Source organism: Gallus gallus, chromosome 2 (genome assembly GCF_016699485.2).
Source record: "Gallus gallus isolate bGalGal1 chromosome 2, bGalGal1.mat.broiler.GRCg7b, whole genome shotgun sequence".
NCBI lineage: Eukaryota > Metazoa > Chordata > Aves > Galliformes > Phasianidae > Gallus > Gallus gallus.
Window position 1 is genome coordinate 34,605,001 of NC_052533.1, and position 23,992 is coordinate 34,628,992.

The window sequence follows — 23,992 nt, forward strand, 5'->3', positions numbered from 1 at the left end:
ATGGGGCCATCCTGTCGTAGACTAGTGATGAAGAAAAAATGTGTTACACTTTTCAGGAGTAGCAGTGAAACTGAAACAAAAAGGGGATCAAAGTTTGTCTCCTGTAACTCTTCCACCATTCCTGGTGCTGCTTCCCGGTTTATGGAAGCTGGAACGATTTCTGGCTATTGATTGCAGGATGTTTGCGTATCTCCTCATTTTACTGTTGCTAATATTACAAAAAGACTTTCTGTAGTCACCCAAGAGTGACTGATAAGTTAAATTAAAAAAAGAGTATGTTCAGAGTTATAAAATGGCCCTGGAGAAGTCCCAAATGGTTTCAAAAGCAAACTGAATATTTCTAGTGATTTTAAAAAAAAGGACATACTATACTGTTTATTATTACTATTTTTTTCTATGATACTACCTAGCAGAATTGGTTATTAATCAGAATAGAGAAGCATTCAGGTTGAAAAAAATCACTAAGATCAAGAACAACCATCAACCCATCATCACCATGCCCACCAAACCATGTCCCCCAGTGCCACATCTACATGTTTCTTGAATACCTCCAGGGACATTCCACCACTTTCATGTAACTATGCAGGGACACTTAAGGAAGTAACAAGGGATTTTCTCAATTCATTGGCATACATGTAGCATCAGAAGAGTCAGCACAGGGATTTTTGTTTAATGAGTTCTTCATTCCAGAAAGAAAACACAGGCTGTAGTTGTGAAGGTGGGAGAAGAAACATCAAATGCTGCTTTAGCAGATATCAAGCAAATATGAATAGTCTGCAATTAATTTAATTACATCACCAATTTTAGGGGCCATGCCAGTAATAACTTTGTTGAGATTCTGAACCCTAGTATCAGTATATGTGGCAGTTTTCCTCCTTGGTCTGTTTAAACTTTTCACCAAATTAAGGAGCTATATATCACTAACTCACCTGAACTATCATCTTAGAAAGAAGATAATGACTTGTACAGTGAGTCTTTTGATTTCTTTTGACAATCAGTAAAAAAAAAAAAAAAGTTGACTTAGCAAAAAACCTGGTATTTAATAGAAGAAAATCTTTTCCTCTGAGGAGCTACTCAAGCAACAAAGCCACTGGATGCTTTGAGTTAACTGCATCACTGGAATCCTGATGGTCCATGGATGCATGAGACAAAGCTTTTGTAAAGAAGCAAATAGAATAGGATAAAATGTTGAGATTATGAAGACTTCAAGTTTTGTCTCCTTGTGTATTTGTTGTTTAAAAAAAAAAAAAGAAAAAAAAAAACGTCTTCCTTAATAAAAAATATGTTTTCCTTCTAAGCTGTTTAACTTGCTGCTTTGACATACATGTAGATAAGAAGTGAGTTTATTTGGATTCCTCAAATAGTTTCAAAGAGACTTCTTGAGATAATGCACTAAACAAAAACATAAACACCAAACATATTATCTAAGCCATTATGTTCAAAATATAAATTAAAAAAAAGCTTTCAACAACAATATGCAATAGTGTTTTATGATTATTTGAGAATTAGAAAGTATAGTCACTGCAGTTCCTAATACCTGTGTGTGACTGAGCTCTGATCTGAGACAGATGCTCTTGAGCAGCTCAGAACACATACACATATGTGAAAAATGAATAATGATGCTATCTGTAGTAGTTGTTGAGATGTGGTCTTAACAAAAGTCTTCATAAGTAAAATTCAGTGTGTGATTTCTCTGAATTGCAGCTTCAGAAAATGAACAATAGCAAGGTGTTAGATCTCTGGAAGAGGTATATAAATCTATGGTGAAGTTCAGGAAAAGAAGAACAATGTGGTCTTATTGTTTAAATGTCTGATTTATTAACACAAAGGATGATTACAGCCATTAAACATGGATCAATGTCTACATTTTAGCCATCTAAATGTATGAGACGTGCACAACAATTACAAGAAAAATGCTGATTGATTATGTTGTAGAGTTATCAGCAGATGCATTTAAAAGTAAGGCCTCAGTTTAAAAATATGAACATCAAGGAGACGTGAATTTCATCTACGAAGCTAACAATTTTGTTCCATCACAATAAGCATCATTGACCTTGACTATGAATGGTGTATTTTTAAACTGGCAGTGGGAAGATGATTCAATCTCTGCAGATTTTTGCTAAGATGAAAATGTTTTGTTTTAAGCAAGCCTTATGCAAAGGCATTTCTATCTTCAGTGAGTAGCCGTTATGAGAGATGAGAGAAAAATTTATGAATATGACAGATTAAAAGGTTATATATATGAGAAAATAAGCAATACATGCTAGAGATCTGTGAAGATATTTTAAATATAAGCAATACATGCTAGAGAGTTGTAAAGATATTTTAAATATATTACTGAATCTGTGGAATTAAAGATGAAAAAGACCTGGTAGCTAATCTAACACATTTCTCTGCTCATTGATGAAACATTTCATAATGTCACATCTTCCCATTTTCTCTTTAGTCCAATCTTGACCAGATTTACCATGTCTGACCTACTCTAAACAGTCCTGTGTTGAGACAGATTTCTCTGAGTTACTCCCGTATGTGAACTATCCTAAGCAATTTTTCCTGTGCACAATCAACAGATTTAATGGTCATTTCTTTCCTTAGAATTTAGGCTTCCAACAGGTGTCATACCAGGTTGGGCTTTGTGATTTTCTTCCCCCAAAACTCTTTGAAATGTTTTCTTTAGATATTTTCAAATTATTAATTTTTCTCTTTTCTTTTCTTTTCTTTTCTTTTCTTTTCTTTTCTTTTCTTTTCTTTTCTTTTCTTTTCTTTTCTTTTCTTTTCTTTTCTTTTCTTTTCTTTTCTTTTCTTTTCTTTTCTTTTCTTTTCTTTTCTTTTCTTTTCTTTTCCTTTCCTTTCTTTTCTTTTCTTTTCCTTTCCTTTCTTTTCCTTTCTTTTCTTTTCCTTTTTTTTTTTTTTTTTTTGGCAAATCTTGAAACCATTGAAAATTAAATAAATGTGATAGAGTGCAATAATTTCTGTCAACCAGGAAAAGGTGTCAGCCACCAGCACTGACTCTTTGGCCATCGTGCCGGAGCATGGGCACCACTAGACTATTCACCAACAGATAGAATTGCATTGATAGAAGCCATTTCTGAAAAAAAGTGAGGAAGGAAAGCTGCAAAAAGGTTCAATAAAAATTCATTCAAAGTGGATTTACACTTAGTTAACTCACATAGCTTCTGTTACATTGATATTACAGATTGAAATTAGATGCGCTATTGGATGTAGCTCAGCTACAGAACTCACGTTGGCTGAATATTTTACTCCCTGCTTTTAATAAATGTGTCACTGTGAACTTAGCCTTAAAACAAAAAGCCAGTGAGCTGACCAATTATCATATAACCTTAATTTTCCATAAAAGAAAGCGAAAGATTGAAAATAAATGTCATGAACTAAACACATGATTTTGGCACTGCTTATGTAACTCTCATTTGGGATAAGAGCGACTTATGAAACATTTTATTTATGTAAGGTATTAGTTCAGTGCAAACATCTTCAGAAATAGCTTACCGGGTTTTATTCATCAAGTCTGCTCCACGCGCTTTGTAATAATCTAAATTTTGTTGGAACTGGTGAGTCACTGGTCTTGGATTTTTCTAAAAAAAAAAAAAAAAATCAAACAAAAAATACATAGCATTATGTATCTTTTATAAAAAGCATACTATAATGGATTTTTTTTTCTGAAAGCTTTAAAGTGGAGACAAGAAATTTGTTTATTAATGAAGATTACAAATGTAAAGCATAATTTATTTTCTCAGGATCTTGGTTTCTAAAGGCAGTAATGGTAGTTACATAAAAGTGCAGCCTTGAAATCCTCAGAATAATACCGAATTTAAGCAGTAAGCCCTCTCCTCACTAACAGAAATCAGTTTCACATGGGGAAGGCACTGCTGGATGCTGTGATAGCACTTTTAACTAAAGCAGTACTTTATGGCAAAGTTCAGACACAGATGTAATTTATTCCTTTATCTCAGGTGCAGAATGCTACCATCTCCAGGCTAAAATGATGTGATTTTAAAGAAAATGATAACAGTAAGGACGAAGCAGTGCTTACATATTGCAATAACTGCATAGAAGTGTTAAGCAAAGAAGCAAGACTGGCCGAGCACTGCCACTAGATGGCACGCAGAGACTTTCTCTCTCTAAATTTCTCCCTGCCCAAAACTGAGGCGACAAAGAAAGCACAGTTCTCCTGTAACAACATTTTTGTCATTGATACTGAAAGCAGAAGCTAATTGTAGGTGTCCATGACAATAGAACTATTTTACTGGAGCCCACTGCCTCCAGTAGTTGTGAAAACACCCCTTGAGATGGTATTTCAACGACTACTTGAAGAGGTGTGAATGCAGTATGTGCATAAAGAGTTCTGAATGAACTAGTGCAACCTGAAGGACATTATTTGGAAGTTATTATTTTAATGCAAATATTTTGAAGTAAAAATAAAATGTGTATGGTTCAAACCAAAACCAGCAGAGACCTACAGAGTCCTTGTATACGGAAGCATGAATTAGAGGAGAAATGATTTAAAGAGATGCACTTCTTGTAGGAAAAAAAACCCAACAAAATGATAAAATTCACTGCAATCATCAGATATGCTGCCTAAAACACAGGTAAACACTTTCTGATTATTTGCTTCAAAGATTTGATCATTCATAGGCTGTTGCCTTATATTCTGATCTGCCTTCTTAACTCTCATTAATAGTAAATATAGTTTTAATGAACTATGCAGTGACCTTTCTGAGATAGTTGTTCACAGTTGAAAGCATATTACATTCTTCATGGAGTTAGTCACACTCTGTGTCCTAACTCTCCTAATTTCATTTTATGCCGTAGTATCCATGCTCCCTCCTTTCTCTGTGTAACTGCAGATAATCCTCTTTCCTTGAAAGCCTTGTTATTTTTGGAAGAGGTATAGGAGTTACATTTTAAAGACTGAACTATTGCATGTGCACAACGGGAGACAGTAATATGTAAGGAGCTGGTAGGTATGGCCAGGATGATTTCTGGGGTCAAACTTAAAGCTGGGAATTTCCAGATTGCTTCATGTAGCCAGATTTAATCTTGTATGACAGGTCTAGTTCCCTTTATTTGGAAACACATTAAACATTTTAAAAATATATCCTGTTTGTAATGTTCATTAAAAATGAAACAAAAACTAAAAGCTATTAGACAAGCATTAAAAATGTTCTCATCTATTCTACCACCCACATTGTAATGGGTGCTGTACATTTTTCTTCCCTTGTTATAAAAACAATATTTGCATAACTCTACCCATTCATATGGCTTGTAAGTCAGTCCTCATCAACTGACAGCAATAACAATGAATCAGCTTTAGTTACTATTGCTCTACTTTGGTAATTCAATGCATTTCTATGATAATCAAATCCAAACTGACGTGAGGAGGATAACTGATGGTTCTGTGACTACTCTGCAAGTAATCAGTGTAACTTTTCTCCTGTGAATTAAATAACTTTTTCCTTCATGTGACTTGATGCCCATTTCCACAAGGTGCAAGAACACAAGATCAACAGAATAGCTAGCATTTCTAATTCGAAGGGAAACCCTTTGAAAAACTTTACCAGTTGCTACCTTGTTTTGCAGTGTGACCAATAACTCAATATATATTCTAAACTTGGCAAAACCAATGGAATTTGCTCTCTACCACCCCATAACCAACCAACCAACCAAAAAAAAAAAAAAAAAAAAAAAAAAAGAACTGTTTAAAAAAGAAAGAGGAAAAAAGATCATATGAACAGTTTCTTAAAATATATTTATGCAGAAACGATGAGTAATTCAAGACACAAAAGGCTGATCTACTATCTAAGCACTTAAAGACGTTAATAGGAATAATGAGCTAACTCAAATATATGAATGAGGATCAAGCATTACTTTCACAGGGGACTATTTAAATTCCTATGAGGTTTAAAGATATCAAAGGAAGAGGCAGTTTAAATTACTATTACATGCAGTGAAAAAAATGCCTTCAGAAAAAATGATATTGGAAAAACATTAGAAGTGCAAGGCAGTAAATACCAAGTCGCTGTTGAAAACCCTTTTGTAACACAGTAAAGTTATCCATATAGAAAAGTGCACTATTAAAATCAAGCCAACACAAATATCTGACATTCATGTTAGCAGACTTGCATCTGCTCAGTACTACCACAGAAATGGTAAAACTTCTTAAAATAGCACTTTAGAGAACAAAAAAATACGGCTTTACGAGGTTTATGATGTTTATATTGTTATGATAACATCCTTTAAATCGTATATTTTAATCAAGTCATAGGTTAAATAGAAGAAACAAAAACCTGCAGCTACATCTCTCCCTTATGAATTTTCAATTAATTCTCGTCTAAGCATGCAGTTTCAGCTACCCCCTACATTACGTGCCATATATTAGAAAAGAAGATTAAACAAATTTATTTACTGCAAAACATAGCTTTGTTGTCTAAAATATGCGCAGAAACTGCATCCTTTTCCTTACATAGTGCAAGTTAGAATGATCCTATTTATATTTTTAATTACTTAGGCTAGTAAACTATTTCCTTTTTTTTCCCCCAATTTATGTAATTATTTTGACTAATTCCTCAGATGAAATCTTTTTTCTTAAGAGGAAAATTTTGTTTAAATGACAGTGAAATCAACCCTTCAAATTGCTAATTTGTTGGAACCTCCTAATAAATTGCGTAAGGGCATTAAACAGATTAACACATTCAGTTTTTTTTTTTTTTTTTCCCTTCTAAGGGAAACAGAGTGCAGAAATACTAGAGAAAAGCCGCCTGTGCCAATACTACAAATCTCTCTTCCCACACCCATCTTTGGTAGAAGTCTGCTGGCTTTATAATTCTTCTGTTCTTACATTTCTACCTAAAGTAAGCTTAAAGTGGTGAAAACTGCCACATTCATACTTTTAGAGGAATCACACACTAAATACAGATACAGAAGCACGTGCAGGGACTAGTGCAATTTTGGACTTTAAGGTTTTAAAAGCAACATATATGTATATCTTTTTGCACAAGTCTCTTAAGCATGTATTAGCCACGGCTGCAATAGAAAAGATGTCTTACGATGCTTCCGGTATTTTAGGTCCATCCTAATTTTAGAGTACAGATCCTCATTTACAGGTTGTAAATGTACTGTTCCAAACAGCTATAAAGCTAGCAGGGAGTTGCTGGGGACTTTCTGCTTTGCTTTATGGGAAAAGGGCTGGAGTTCAGCCATACCCATACCCTCTGTTCTCCCAGGTGAGGGAGTTGAGGATGGGGTCAGAATCCCATGGAATGCAGCAGGAATTCCTTAAACTTGCCGAAACTGCTGAAAAACTCTCAAAACTCCCACCAGTGAGGGGCTGTGCTTTATATACATAAAACCTCCAGTACTGCCCCTTTCCTCACGGGCTTCCAGGGACATACTGCGTAGAACTGTCCACAGAGCTGTGTGGCAGCAGTCATGGGCACCACTGCTCTGCAGTGCATCGGGGAAACCACGCTATGCTGAAATATAACGTTTAACCATTTGGATACACATTATTTGCAGAAGTTTCCAAGCAGGTGTTAGTGGAGGATTGTATACAACATTCTTCTTTCCTTGGTCTAGGTGTATCCTTTTCATCCTTCCTTGTATATTAACAGGAAAAAAAAAATCTAATCTAATTCTGCACAAATCGGAAGGCCCAGAATAAGAGACAACAATGAAAAAAGATTTTCAATATGTCTGATGAAAAATGAGACTTATTTCAGTGAACGTGCTATTGCCTCAATGCCGAGGGAAAAGCACTCGTCATTAGAGAAATGAATTGCTCAGCTGTTTATAAGCAAAAAGCTCTGGGGGAATTTCCCGGGGCCCAAAACACAAAGCATTGCAGGGTTACACAAACATATGTTGCAGGTGTTTTAGGGTAGACAGGTGGGAAAACCTCAACTACTGAAAAATACTCCACTTAATAGATTGTATCTGAAACCAGATAACCTAAATGCAACAGAGGAAAAAACAAACAGAACAGCAACAGTGAATTACACATCCACACAGCAATAGCAGCAATAGTCTCACTAAAATAATTATCTCACCAGAGCCAAACGGGACTTTTTTTTTTTTAAGCAGTTTCCCTCAGTATATTAAATAAATGCTGGTACACATTTTTATTTTTTTTCCTAAATGAATGATATTTTAAGCCTAGAACAAAGAACAAACTGAACGAAACATATACAAAAAAGAGAAGGATAATGATCAAATGTTGTTCTTTTTATTTAACTAGACATTTCTAAGGAGGCACTTTGTTCCTTTTTCTCTTCTTTAGCTGATATGAAAATATTTTTTTTTTTCATAATTCTCATACCAGCTAAAATACTTCTGTATTAAAATTACTTTTTTCCCCCTTTCATTTGTTTCTAATTGAATTTGGAGGAGCACCTGATCCTATCTTCAGTGATGATGAAGGGGTCTGCTAAGCTATACCTTTTCCACCTACATCACCTGTACTTGTTTCTTAAATAAAAGAGATAAAAACGAGGCAAAAATTGGTCTGGGAACAGAGGTGTAATACAGCAACTTAGACGTGGATAAGCATCTTTGCAGTTTAGTTCTGCAGCAGTTTTTCACTGATGATTCACTAATAATCAATATGAACTGCATCCTAATGATTATCTAATAGCCTAGTTGCAGAGAGAATTTAACCTTTCCTCTTTTTATTTGTTTATCAGTTATCCAAGAATCTGACTCCACTCTAAGACTTGACTTACATGATATAAGCAATGGCTTCACATTACATAAACAGGACAAAATATTTTGTACACTAACCATAAAGCCATCCCAAACTCTAGAGCACCCAAAGCATATGCCACTCCCAAAACAAAACTCTCATCTTTCTCCTCCCTAGCTATTCATTCCACAGAAAAAGCAATTTGTTGAAGCACAAAAGGTATTCCATCACCTACAAACCACAGAGTTAAGTACTTATTAAAAAGAAAAAAGAACCAAACAACTGTAAGGCATTAGAGGACAAAATGTGCCAATTTTAAAGTGGTTCAATGCCAACAGTTAAATATTATCCAAAACATAGGCTGACAGTCTGCATCTATCAGCCCTAGATATGATAGTAGAACAGCATGGAAAATATCATGCACAGAAATAATAAAGAACTTTCTTAAATCACAGGAGTCAGGAGATCTGTACACTAACACTGGCTTTGGCACAGAAACACCATAATCCCCAAACTGGGAATAATACTTCCTGTTTATATTTTTCAGAAAGATGCTGTGGGTCTCAGTCGCAGAACTTGTTATTTACAATGCAATAACAGCTTGAAGAATTATCATATTTAATTGCTTATGAAGAAAAATTAGGGAGCACTACTTTTCCGAAAGAAGAAAAAATCCCAGAAAGAACTGAGAAGGAAAGAAATTCTGCTAATTGGGTCAAAGCAGGAAGAAACCCCCGAACTCTGATCAATCTGAAATAAATTATCTCCAGTTTCGTTCCGTGACAGCCCTTCATCCCCCTGGCAACTAGAAAATTCAAATACCAGGATGATATTTTAAATACTGTGCATTATGGTCTGTTTTTAACTTCACGCACACATGCTTTCTCTCACATGGGCATTCTATGACAAGAGATAAAGAAATGAAAAAATGACAAGCAAGATTTAAAAATACTTCAGTGACTTGACTGAAAGAAATTTCTAGTTGCCTGTTTAGGATCCTTGTCCTAACTCACTCAAAAGCCTTTTTTTTCATTTATCATTTTACACTGTATTCCATTTTAACAGGTAGATCAAATCATCCCACATAAGCTTTTATTGATATTCCAGACAAAAAGACTCCAACTTGCCAATGTTTAAGTTCATAACCTGTGTAAAATCCCCATCTTGCATAAACAGAATCACTTAAGTACCTTTTAAATCTGCCTCTTAATTTAGCCATCTACTTTTCAACCGAACCCTTGGTTTTAAGAAATAAATTAACTAAATAGTGAGGTATAAATCTGACAGCGCTCAGCCCTACCCAATGACAGATTTACACACTGGCATCTTGCAGCCCCGCACGGTTAGAACAAGAATTTTACAACACTGTGGAGGAAAGATCCAGGCTTTTCAACAGAACACACAGCGAGCCTTGCTTTAAACCCTGGAATGTTCCAAATTATGATATTTAAAATATGACATCTTTATGTACAGAAAAGCTACCATATTATGGTTTTATTGGCACTCGTTTTGGACAACCTGCGTAACTCACTGATGGTTTTGTGAGCAGTGCAGTTATCCTAGGCTTATACTGATAAAACCCTCGTTAACCACACTTTCAGTATTATGTCTTCTCCAGACACATGCTTGTACACAAATCTAACACACCTGAAAAAAAAAAAGCAAAGGTTTTTTTTGGTTATGTCTGCCACGTGGAAAAGAAACAGAATAATTTATGTTCTGTACATAATGTGCCAAGTAAAGCACTTGAAAACGGTCCCTAGGGAGTGAAAAATGCTCTTTCAAAAAGCCTCAGGCGCACAACACAATAGAAGGAATACGATCTTGGTGTCCTTTCCTCAAAAACAGAAGGGACTTGCTAAGTTCTTGATGCTGTGGGATAAGCAGTTCCTTTCATTTTGTGATTCCAAGAATGAGGGCATGGGAGAGCCATTTTTACCTCTTTTCTTCCTAAGAAGGACCAAAAAAACCTACCTTAATTATCTAAATCTAATTTTCCATTAAAACTATTGGCAAAGCAGAAACTACACCATTTGCACTTCTATCTTGAAAATATTTCGCTCTTTTAGAAGAGTTCTACAATACAAACATATTCAATCAAATAGCTTTTGTACAGGACAATTAATAAATTAATATAAGCTGTGTCAATACACCATCAGTATATCCATATTTATATCAGAAGAGACTGAACTTAAATTCCATCCTATTAGACTGGATATGACTCAGTAGCTAATCTTCCACAGATTACTGAAAGATTATGAATCTATTTTTATAAAACTCAAAGTTTGTGTTTTGCAATTTTAGTCAAACAAATAAATTATGATACAGAGAACTTTTGATTAGGTAGAGTCAGAGTGCTTTAAGTGTTTTAAGTGCTTCCTTTTGACAAACTACTTTGCAAACTAGAAGTGATTAATTGAATTGTCAGTTTGCACACAAGAACCATAATCACCTCACTCTAACACTGTTAAATACATTTTAATGCGGTAATTTTATAGATAATATCATTACTCTTTAGGAGAAGGTCAGTAGCTTCAGATGACTTTTTAAACAGAAGCAAACCAATCATCTGAAAGCAGCAGCCCGAAGAAATTCACGTGCAGTAAGTTTTACTGGTAACAAGAGTAATTAAGAGCTTAAAACACTTCTATTTGTTACTTTAACATCAAATACAATCAGAATTGCTTTTACTTAGCTACTAATGGTATTGCCTTGCTCAAAGAGAAGGAACTATTTGAAGTTTCAGTTTCCAAATAGAATTTTCTCTTCCAACCTATCCTTTGAAAAGATTTGTACGCTACATGACTGAGCTTATGAATTCCCAGTGAATATTAACAGGAACGCTTATCAACATAGAAGTACAATTCCTTTCCTATTTGCAAATTTTTCCTCTGTCAGCCCTCTGGATGAACATGATGTTGGTGCACCTCATGCTTTCTGTTGCTAATTAACAGAGAAGACACCTTGATAAAAGGTCTATTTATGAAATCTGAAAAGAAGGTTAAAAAATACAAACACTTTTCTCCCCCCCATGTTTGCAATACTTGATCATGTTGACTGACCAGCAACCGCCATGACAATTTATAGAATAATGGCTGTTACTCACTATTCTATACAGCATGATCGTGTACTTGCTTGAATTCCAGTCAATGGGAGAAACAGTGGTTTCTGACTCACCCTTAGGTGTCTCCTCTGAAAGATTATACAACCCCCTATTGGTACAGAAATTGCCAGCCACACCACCATGTCCTCACTCTCCTCCAGGACAGCAGCTCAGACCAGCAGTGAGAACAGCTACATGAACATGCCCTCCTTGCTGAATATCTTCTCATTTTCAGAAGTAGACTGCAGTGGTGTTCACTGGGCCCTATACAAAGCTGGGACAAGTGCTTTATTTCTGCATTATCTTATCTGTAACACAGCTCAACTACAAGACACGTCACTGTTAAAGAAGCTTAGCTTTATCTTGCATTATTTCCTTCCATTTTTCCTATATGTTTAAGTGCAATGGTTGTTTAACCTGGATTAATATAATACTTGTGGATTCTTATCTACACAGCCGGCCTCCGTATACAACACTAACAAGAGAGAGATGCTTTAATCAGCAATCTCTTTGGCAATTGAAAATATCAGCTTTCTTCTTAGAGTGATGACTACTATGTTATGTATGAAACTGAGGAACGAGGAGGACTATGAAGGATTTCTCATGCACAAATGACTAATGAGCTACTTACTCTCCAAGATTTTTTTCTGAAAGTATTACTTGTGACATATGTGATACTTTAAAGATGGTGACTATTTCATAGTGGGTTGATTAAATGGTTAACTTTTTTGGAGAGACTGGAATATAGAGAGATTGGAGTTGGATTGTTGCCCTGAGAAGGGCAACAAAGCTGGTGAGGGGTCTGGAACACAAATTTTATGGGGAGAGGCTAAAGGAACTGGGATTGTTCAGTCTGGAGAAGAGGATGCTCAGGAAAGACTTTATTGCTCTCTACAACTCCCTGAAAGACCAACCAACCTGAGGGTTGGCCTCATCTCCCAGGTAACAGGAACAGGACAAGGAGTACCCTCAAGTTGTTCCATGGGAAGTTCAGGTTGGACATTAGGAAAAATTTATTATCTGAAAGAGCAGTGAGTTATTGGAATAGGCTGCCTAGGGAGTTGGTGGAGACACTGTCCCTGGAAGTGTTTAAGGAAAGGGTAGATGTAGTACATAGGGACACAGTTTAGTGGGCAATATTGGAGGTAGGTGGACAGTCTGTCTAGATGATCATAGAGGTCTTTCCCAACCTTAATGGTTCTATGACACTATGAATTAACTTTGAGATAGATGAAAAACTTCTGGTACTATGAGTACTGAACACATAAGTTTTTTTTATCTTTTAAAATACATAGGTACAAAGGGAACACAGGTTTTGAAAGAATTATACAAAAACAAAGAGGATTTTTAATCCACGGTAAACTATTTTTATGTGGTACTATAGCAACATAGTTATTCCAAGTAATTTATCATTAAACTCATAGCTGCCTGTCATATCTTATTCTATTAATGAAACAATGACTTTTTAAATGGAAAGCAAAACTTTCTGATTTCGAGAACAGAAAGAGTAAGTTAATAACACGTAAAATATATGCAGTACTGAAGTTGATTGGCCTTCATTAAAAAGCCTACCATGCAGTTAAAGAAAACACATCAGTTTATTCAAAAGGAAGTGTTTAAATTATATTTAACCTTGTACCTGCAAACTGGGAAATAAGACCATCAGAATACTTAGGTTCACCACAAGGAATATAATGTGGCTGTAAAACCAGATCCTGACACATTTTCGTTAAGATCTATCTATTAAACATCCAAGACTTTAATCTTTCAGACATTAAGGGAAAGAGAAGTTCGCTGTGTAATGCCACTGACTCACTAAAAGAAAATGCATTTGTCTGTTTCTCCTAATTCTCTCTTCCCAATTGAAAAGACACGTACTAAGCTGTACTGGAAGACATCATTTCCTTTACAAGTCATGGCCCCTGTGAAAGTGACTCTCATTTAAAGCACAGTAAGTACGGTGACCTTACTCATATCAACACCTCATACTGCTTTGAGATACTCATCATCCCAGGCTGACTCAACCTCCTCAAACTCCTAATGAATTATTGTGAATCTCCTGAAAAATAAGCCACATTCTTTATGATTGGAAAAGAAAGGAAAGGAAAGGAAAAGGAAAAGGAAAAAAGGAAGAGGAAAAAAGGAAAAGGAAAAAAGGAAAAAGAAAAAAGGAAAAGATAAAGAAAAATAAACCATTTGTTCAGCCCTCCCTCCTTCTTTTGGTACTTCTCTAACAAAATGGACTAACCATCCCATGCAGTACCTTCCTGAGTTGATACGAATTAATGAGCTGCTAATGTCCAAAACCTGCCAGATTCTAACTTCTGATTGGCTGAAATCTGGTCATTAAAGAGAGGTAATTAATGCCAGATTGCATAGACAATGCTAACAAACAAACAAAACAACCCCAAACCTGTTTTTCTCCTGCCACAAACAGCGAAACAAACAACACTGACATAACGGCAGCTTTCAAAGGCCAGTTGCAGCTCTGCAGCAGCACCTCAGTTAATGAGTGTATAGAAAAGGATCCATCTGAAGAAGAAAGTGAAACTCAACAGCCTTTCAGGCACATGAAACTAGCTTGGAGAAAACTCTGAGACGGTGGCAGCTACTTAAGAAGAAAATTCAGCTGAAAATTCATGTACAAAGAAAGAGCTCAGTTCAAAATTTCAGTAGTGTGTTTCCCCCTTGTCATTTACTGCTCAGATTTTGAAAAGTGTTAAAAACTGAAATGTAAATTTATCTGACTGATCATTGTAGAGTGATTGTGACCATAAATTGTTGCTTAAGTTTTCTGTCAGTCCCTGTAACTTCAGTCATGATGAGGTAATACAACTTATTTTAAATGTCATGGATTTAGTTAGAATTTAAGTCTGTAAAATTTACGTCACCATTTTCAATGTCAGCAAATACCTCAAAATACAATGTTGAAAAAATAGCAGCAGCAGTAATGATAATATTATTAGCATAAGTAACATTAATTTCCACTGAACTGAAAGCTCCTTTCTTTTTCTCTTTTTAAAATCAATGGCCTATGATGAGTAGCGTCTCCATTGAATAAAACTCCTAACTAGCTTGTCTGACAGTTAGCGTAATTCACTATTTTAAAATATCTGAAAGCAAACATATTTGACAAAATATTAAGAATACAGTACACTTTCAGACAAAGGATGGTTGTCAGACTGTTAGTATGCAATGTAAAATGGAAATATTCTATGTTGTGCTTTAGATTTGTAATAAGTCATTGTGATAAGGTTAACACTTCAACTTAGAACAACATAGAAATAAGCACACCCAAAGATGAAAATTACTTTGCTTATGTTGCTGTATTAGAATTTTATTTGCTAAAGGGTGAAAACAGATTTGCAAAATTCACAGTTAACTTAAAACAATAGTTTTAAACCTTTTATTCCTAGCCCTGGCTGCCTTCAGGAAGGAAAGAACATCTGGTTATTTAAGGAACACAATATGTTCACATTTTCTATGACTTTTGTTTCTAATTGGGTTTTTTAATTTTTTTTTATTTGAACAACTTTAGTTAGAACTATGTTTTTTAATCACTTTATATTTTTCCACTGCCCTATCTCTGTATATCTATTTCTTAATTTTGCAGATTTTGCTTTGAAAATTAACAGTACTTAATGGTTTAGATAAGTGAAAAAAATTGAAAAAATTTTGTGGCATATTAAATTCACAGACACATACCTTCAGAAAAAAACCTTGCTTTATTTTCTCATTTCACAGAAACATATTTAAAAAATCCCATTCTTTCATGAGGAGCTCTACTTTAAGATTTGAAAGGACTGTAATTTCACATAACTAACTTTCATATAAATAAGTGAGGTAATAACCTGTTCAAAGAGCAGAGACGTGAAACAAACGGTCTGCTAAGCAGGTTAACAACATCACCCAATCTGAAGACAACAATGCTGATTTGAGGTTTTCATTAATTGAGATTAAATTCAATTGTTCTACATAGATCCATACTCAAAGCTATAAAATCAAGTATCTTTCAGCCCACCTATCAGAGACAGGTGTGTTTATTTGGTTCCAGCTATTATAGAACTCTGTATTTCCCTTCAGTGTCACTGGAATATATCGGGGATGTAGAATTGGGTCCACTAAGTCAAAAGCAGGGCTGCTGTAAAGAGCTGCTGTAAGGGCAAGCGTAAATGACTTTTCATATTACTGTTATTACTGGATAATGCTAAGATTTCTGCTGAAGTCTGATTCCACAGAAGGTCAGCAAATGCTATTTGTTCATCTATAAGAAAAAAAATAGTCTAGTTTTCTTTTGATAATTAGGTTTTCTCCTAGTGAGGACTGCAGTGAAATGCAACAAACAAAAAATGCTGGGTTCATCAAGCCACAGTTTACCTTTCCTGATAATCTACAAGGCAAATAAGTAAGGTGAAGTTATCTGTTATGACAGATGAAGAAAACAGAAGTAGAAATAAATAATGGATGATATCAGAGGAGCAATCTCTGATTATCTCCAGAATCAGAAGTTATGGATGGGAAGACCATATTAGATCCATATGAACTACTTCACAACCTATGAGAGAATTACTTCTCAAGAACCTTCCAGTTTTGTGTTCATGTCATCAACCTCTCTTATTACAGACACCCACGTCTTCCCCTCAGTGAGATTATCTGGCATTCACCCATCTGCAAAAATAATCCCAAAGATAACATTTACTAACAAACCTTTAAAAGGCAGATTACTGTTTGCACCTATCCATGATTTCTCTACTACATTTCCTGCCTAGCTGTGAATCAAAGCTCCAAGAGGAGGAGAGCAAACTTGTCTCAGATAGTTGGAATGACACTAACATACTTGTTATGTTCAACAAATAATGAAATAAGCCACTGGACTATGCAACAATATCCCACTTCACACATTAAAAACCAAGCAAAATCCTGGAAGAAATGCAATATAGAACAATTCAGCTCTGGCTCAAAAGATGGAAATTGCACCGAACTAAATGTAATTTCCCATTAGAAGCTAGAAGCTGTTGATGAAGAAATGCACAGGAAAACATCAAAGCAGGAAGAAAAGTCATTAAGCAATGAATTTTCTAATCATCGCTTACAAGTTACACTACTGACTAAAATCTCCTTGTCTTTTCTTCCAATCTACTTTTATCTGTTCAGGGAATAAAGGCAAACTGAATTATCTTTATGCAGAGAGCAAAAAAAAAAGGTATTCTAATTTTCCCACTTACACTGGTACATAATCTGGGTACTGATTTTAGACTCCTACATCATCCATGATGTCTTGTTGAATCTTCCCTTTCATTCTCTCTGATGAAAAATTTTGACAGACTGGGAAAATAAGTTTATAAGTAGATCTTGGACCACACAGAACAACAAGCCACAGTAGGCAGACTCCCATTTCAGAAATATGTTGGGTTGAAACAGCATGTGCTCAGAGAGACATAAGTGAAACCTTGAATTACATCTAGAAAAAGATTAAAAAACAAAACAAAACGGGTACTTGTTATTGCACTGGAAATATACTTCCATCTCTGACCAGGAGGTAATTTTTCATTTAGAGAAATCCTTTTGAATAGAAAACCTTCCTTCCTTACTAAAGGAAGTCCAAGCGTGTTAATATAGCCTCAACACAAAAACCCAATGTAAAATGAGAAGCAGCTAGGAATCATAGAATCATAGAATGGGCTGGGTTGAAAAGGACCACAATAATCATCGAGTTTCAACCCCCCTGCTATGTGCAGGGCCACCAACCACCAGACCAGGCTGCCCAGAGCCATATCTGGCCTGGCCTCGAATGCCTCCAGGGATGGGGCATCCACAACCTCCTTGAGCAACCCGTTCCAGTGCGTCACCACTCTCTGTGTGAAAAATTTCTTCCTAATATCTAACCTGAACCTCCCCTGTCTCAGTTTAAAACCATTCCCCCTTGTCTTATCACTATCCACCCTCGTAAACAGCCCCTCCTGTTTATACGCTCCCTTCAATTACTGGAAGACAACAATGAGGTCTCCCTGGAGCCTTCTCTTCTCCAAGCTAAACAAGCCCAGTTCCCTCAACCTTTCTTCATAGGAGAGGTGCTCCAGCCCCCTGATCATCTCAGTGGCCCTCCTCTGGACCCGCTCTAAGAGTTCCATATCCTTCCTGTACTGGGGGTCCTAGGCCTGGATGCAGTACTCCAGATGGGGCCTCACAAGTGCTGAGTAGAGGGGCACAATCACCTCTCTCTCCCTGCTGGCCACCCTTCTTTTAATGCAGCCCAGAACACAGTTGGCCTTCTGGGCTGCAAGTGCACACTGCTGGCTCATGTCCAGCTGCTTGTCCACCAGGACCCCCAGGTCCTTCTCTGCAGGGCTGCTCTCAAGGAGATCTTCCCCCAGTTTGTATAAATACCTGATCTCAGAAAGGAGGAACATTTGCACAAACGAGTGTTAAGGGCATATTCACCTGAAGGGAGAACTACCTGAAAGGCACAGTAAGGTCCTATACCCATCATTTCTCTGAAAGGGATTTTAGGCACATCTGAGAATGTGAATTATTAGGACACCAAGGCCTTATGAGCCTAACAACTGTGCTTCAGACAAGAGAGTGAGAGGCAGAACAGTGATCAAGCTTCTTTCATAGGATGCTGGTGGCTTACTTTGGTCCATTTTGCTGGTTGTATAGCTTGCATACTGCCTAGGATGCTTGGAAGACAGTTGAATAATTAGTAATTTTTCTTTCTTTTAACATATCCCTTAACATATCCCTTTTTTAAACAACAGATTACATATGGATCGAGCTTGATATCTCAGCACAATTTCCCTCCGTCTATGTCTTTCCTCTAAAAAATAGTTCTATCTTGTTTTGCTCATAGAGTACTTAAATAAATGCTGGCAGTTTGATTTCACAGACTGCCGCCTAAATCTTAAGAAAAATTCTTGAGATGTAACATTACAAACTTTCTTACACACTTAAAAGATGATATACTTCTCGTCATGAAAGAAATCTTTGTGCCCGAGAGGAATGAAGAAAACAGCTGTAAAGAAAGCAGCTGTAAAGAAAGCTGATTTCTGCAAAAAACTGATACAGAAACAAAGAGACAATTTTTTTCTTAATCCACAAAAGTGTAAACATTGGTATTGATGAAATTTTGCAGAAAACAGTCAGAGTGCAGAAGTGCTGAATTTTTCACTTTCAAAGGTGACTTGAATCAGGAGATGAGGGAAATCAAACTTTACACTGGCAGCCTACTAATGGGACGTGCTCAAAGAAAGTTCAAAACAAGTAGCACAAATTCTGCTGTCTGCCAAAAATCTGAATACTGAAAAGAATATCGAATGCAGCTTTGCCTCAAACACTTTATCGACTATATTGGGAAACTGAACATGTATGATAACCATACATATATGCATGCCCTTCTAAATCAGCAAGAAGTTTATGTATTTTGTAATATAGTTGAGTGTAACACAGACTTTAAACTTATAAATTTATGTTTTATTTCTGTGCATCTTTTCAGGTTGTTGACAGTAGATTCTCGTTTCTAATTGAAAGTCATCATGTAACATATACTGTAGGTGGGGAGTGTTTTAAGGTTTAACAGTGATTCATCTGTAGACATCTCAAGAAAAAGGTTTTACAGTTACTAGGTTTAATATATAAAATACTAGTTTCCCTCAGAAGCGTAGTTTACGATGAAATAGGTCTGTGCAGAATACCAAACAAAGGAGACACTGTATCTCCTCACTGCATCCAGGAAACATCTGCACTTATCTGAGCTCCTGGAGAAGTTTAGTGCATTAATAGGACAGAATTCTTTTAAGAGTAAAGAAACTTCATTCCATTCTTGTTTAAGAGCCCCTTTTTCAGCTTGTCAAGGAAGAAGAAACTTGAAACTATAGTCTACCCATCAAAATGTAAGTTGTTATTAATGTCATAGCATGTAGAACATTCTATTACAGAGATTCATTCCCCATGTTTACAAATACGACCTCTCACCTTTGGATCTCGAAGGAAAAGTGCTCTTAGGATAAGGGAGTGAACATCTCCAATGGGAGGGTAATGCATCAGAAGTCCCAAACAGGTCTGATAATTACTTGATATCACTACAATGAAAGTGAAAAAAGCAAAATGTTACTATGTTATTTCCTGTAAGTTCATGACAGTTCAAATGTAGCTGCTTTTTCCCACATGAAGACTCTCAGAACTAAAGCAGAGCTCAGACTAAAAGACCATACTCTATTACCAAGCCATTTGACTACACTTGATCCAATATCATTAGTGTCAAAAAATTGCATTAACATTACACCTACCACTGACTGTATTTCAAAAACCTTTATATTAGGATTCAATTTCAGATTTAGGTGCCTAAATTTAGACACTTCTATGTGAGGTGTGCATTGAAACTCATCCAGAGCCAGTGGAGATGGGGGAAACACTGTCAGTGGAGCTACAAAAGTGGACACTGGCTTTTCAGTCACTCACTTGTGGATGTTATATCCAAAGGTGTTAATACATGAGGTAAACTTTACTTCCAGTCCTGCTTATATGATAACTTTTCCCCATTCTGACAATTCTTTGCTGAAATATCTTTTATCATATTCTTATGTACATAGACACATATATGCACTCACTCACGTAAACACACATTCATATGCAAACATAAACTGAGGTAAACAACTCCCTGTTTTCTAGTAAATCAAAAAAACTTTTTATGGAATGTTAAGTACAAAGGGAAAAGGTTAGATTTGCATTTCAGAAATACTTAGAATGAAAATACACTGTTAACTTTAAGTAGAATTTTTTACTTATTTGGAAATTTTTAGGGAGTCGATTTTATATGAAGCTATGTCAGTATATTCTATACGGTTCTTTGCTTGTCATTGTCATCTTCTGTTTCTTTCTTTCTTTCTTTTTTTTTTTCCTCCAAATCAATCTAATTATGAGTGCAATTATTAAAGACATCTTTTCAGACAGGTCTGTGCAAACTACTTCATTTCTTTTGCACCATCTAAATCCAGGCAATCCATCTGCCACAGCTGTCAAAGCAATGCCTGCTACTGGAGCTTGCACTGTGCAATATAAAGACAGACTCAAACACTAATGATTATAATGAAATTTTTAACAAACTACAATTCTGAGAACTTTAACTGTAACAAGAAATACTTCTAATCAGACTTCCATACCAGAAAATATCCTTGCAAACACAGATTATTTTGAATCAATAAAAGGCAAAATAAATGATTGTTCTGTGGACAGAGAGATTTAAATGCTTTACATTTTTTCTTTCATGTGAATAAGCCTCATATCCTCCCGTACCTTTCCTCCCTCAACAAGAGGATTATGGGGGAAAGATGCAGGACTGGGCAAAATGAATAATTATAATCTGTGTAGGGAACCACTTTATCATCTTCATTTCCGTTGCTGATCCGACAGCTTGTAATTTCATACATCTGCTTTCATTTGTAAAGCACTCACTTATCCTACTCATTCTTTATCTGTTCTGCCTGTTCTTTTCCTATCCTTTGTTTTTCTTGTTCATATTCAGGTACCTGTTTTTTTTTTTTTTTTCTTCTTGAAGTCACAGAGCTGGCATAATGAACACAGCACAATGGTCTCAGTCAGAGATCATTCAGAGAAGCATAATACCAGCATCGCATATTACATAACCAATCCAATTCTCACGTGTAAATCAAATTTCAGATACTGTACTGCAGTTATGATTATACCTTTTTACCAAAGCAAATAAAAATACTGACAATGGATAGCAAATTATATGTACTTTTATAAATGATAGGTATTAAAACCAACACATTTGTGTTTTGAGCATATCAGTATGTGTTCTATTTTGCAATGGAAAATTGATTAAAATTATTCTTCCTTTATTTCTCCTGGAAGAGTTATTTGCTGTCTGACTGATACAGAGAAAAGTAAATATTAAAAAATCTGATTTCTTTTAATGGTGCATACTTGAACCCTGACAAAAACTGATATTTTCAAACAGAAAGCACTTACTGTAATTATTAATTTTTTGAAATGTAGAACAGAGAAACAATTGAGCAATTAAAAAAAATCAAACTGTTCAGTCACGACCTTAGTCCACTATGCTCCCTAGAAGTTCAATTTTAAAATGAATCCTTGCCATCACAGATATGTTTAAAAAACTCAGACTTTAATGAGGAAGGGCTGCTAACTTTTATATTTTATCTTCAGGGATTTTCTCATGCATTCAGCTCTCCCTTTTCCATGTAGAAATTGTTACAGAAGAGAACATCATTGCCAGTGCTCTATTTTCTGGAGAATCTTGGGTTAAAGGGATTAATTTGCTGAAATACCTCTTGGTATACTTCTTTGTTTCAAGAGTGAACTATCTTTGGCTTTAAAGGTCAAAACATTTGATATTATCTAAGAAAGTGGCAATTTTCTTAAAAATGATGCGGAAAATAGCAGATAAAAAAACCCCAAGCCCCCCTTTTCTGTAAATGAAGAGTTAAAAGGATTTTTAAGAATCAAACTTAGGATGAAGTTTCTGAAGGAAGACTCTACAGTACCAATTTCTCCTGTCTCAGCAGTAGCTGGATGGTGCTACTGTACAGTGGTGAAAGACCATCCACTCCTTTGTCATATAGGCTTGATGCTTGCCACTCTGTGCTGGCCCTTCACTCATCACCTTTCCAAGAGTCACATCTGGATCCAACTCATACTGTGAAAAGCAGTTATCACTTTGCCAGAAAATAATGTGGTTGGTATTTCTAGGGAAAGCAGCTGAGAAACTCCTCTGATAGAGAAAGCAACCTTATTGCCTTTTGATTAATACTTGTTATGCACTGCAAAGAGGAACATTAAGTTACTTTCTTCTGCTTTAGATGAGACTGACTTTTCTCTCTTGATCCAATAACCGTTCTTGGATGCAAGCACCAGTAAAAAAGGTGGAAAACTAACTGTACCTGTCCTCAATCAAGTCCTAATTTCCTGCCACCTGTCATTTGTTCAGAGTTTCACGTCTGATGCTGCCAATCCTGTATGAAGATGACTTCCTAACCCAGGAATGGTGTGACTACTTTCCCCTGCTGCTTCACGCATTGCTATGTTCTATTTAGTAGCCCTAAATTGAGTTAAACATAGATTATGCGAACATCTTGCACTATAACAAAAATAACAAATCAACTCTTCTAAGAAGAGGCTACGGCTCCTTTATTTCTCTTAAAATATTCAGGGTGCTTTTAGGTAAGAAAAAAAAATATGCTAATAATGCTCATAACTAGTCTTATCAAGTGGGAACTTACTAAAAGTATACTTATTCAAACACTCATGAGTCAAAATTAGATCCCTGTGTGCAAATAATACACAAACGTAGGCCCTCCAGGTGTGTTCATTTTTATCCTTCTTGAAGGGAAGGGAAGAATAGAAAATACATACACTTTATTTGCACTGAGCCTTCCCTTCCATTCTGATTTCATGAACAACTGCTCACATTCAGTTCATATCAGTGAAAAATTAGTAACACACTCATTGTTCAGATTTGACAGATTTTTAAACAAAACGTTTTTTTTTTTTTTCCCATGACTTTTTTTTCCAAAGAATCCCAGAAAATCATTTATTAAAACTTGCTGATAGTTTGGTACATGACTGTACACTTGGTTGGTGAGGATTACCACTGCAAGAATAAAACTCTGCATGGATACAGATGCTAAACTGAACAGAGCTGTTTACAGAATGGCTGTATACATCATATCGGCAGTCTTTAAAACGATCAAGTCATTTCAACTATGTTTTGTGTATGCACAGTAATCTAGCAATCAAAACATTACACTCACATTAAATAATACAAAACTTGTGTAACAGATTTTAAAATACAATAATAAAAAGAAATATATAGCAGATAAGCTACTTCCCTAAAGCCACGTCCTTGTCAATACAATAAGAAAACCAAAAAAGATCCAGCAATTCCTAAACCAGCTACTCCTTCCCCAGTCCCAAATGTGTTGGTATAAAAGCATCTGCATCACTTTTAAACTCTCAAACGCTTTCAGTAATTTATTTTTATTATTGCTTATGTTTGATATTTTTGTAACGTAATTTCTTAGGATTAACATTATTATTTTCATTGTTTCAATGTTTTTAAATTGAAAGTTTCCAAATGGTTTATTTATAGATGATCAATATCATGGAGGATTTTGAGCTAACATTTCCTTTCAGCTAGTGAAGTTTTTAGAAATTTA

General features: G+C 35.6%; 1 protein-coding gene across 4 annotated transcripts in view; it reads right to left on the reverse strand.

Moving 5' to 3' along the window:
• TBC1D5 (TBC1 domain family member 5) overlaps window positions 1-23,992 on the reverse strand; it is a 307,207-nt gene that overhangs the window by 52,331 nt on the left and 230,884 nt on the right. For all 4 annotated transcript variants that reach the window (XM_015281811.4, XM_015281808.4, XM_040696662.2 and 1 more), the window contains 2 exons: window positions 19,770-19,876; window positions 3,508-3,593 (listed from right to left, as the gene is read on the reverse strand). In XM_015281811.4, the coding sequence (XP_015137297.1) occupies window positions 3,508-3,593; window positions 19,770-19,876 (193 nt within the window). The remainder of the gene's footprint in view (window positions 1-3,507; window positions 3,594-19,769; window positions 19,877-23,992) is intronic.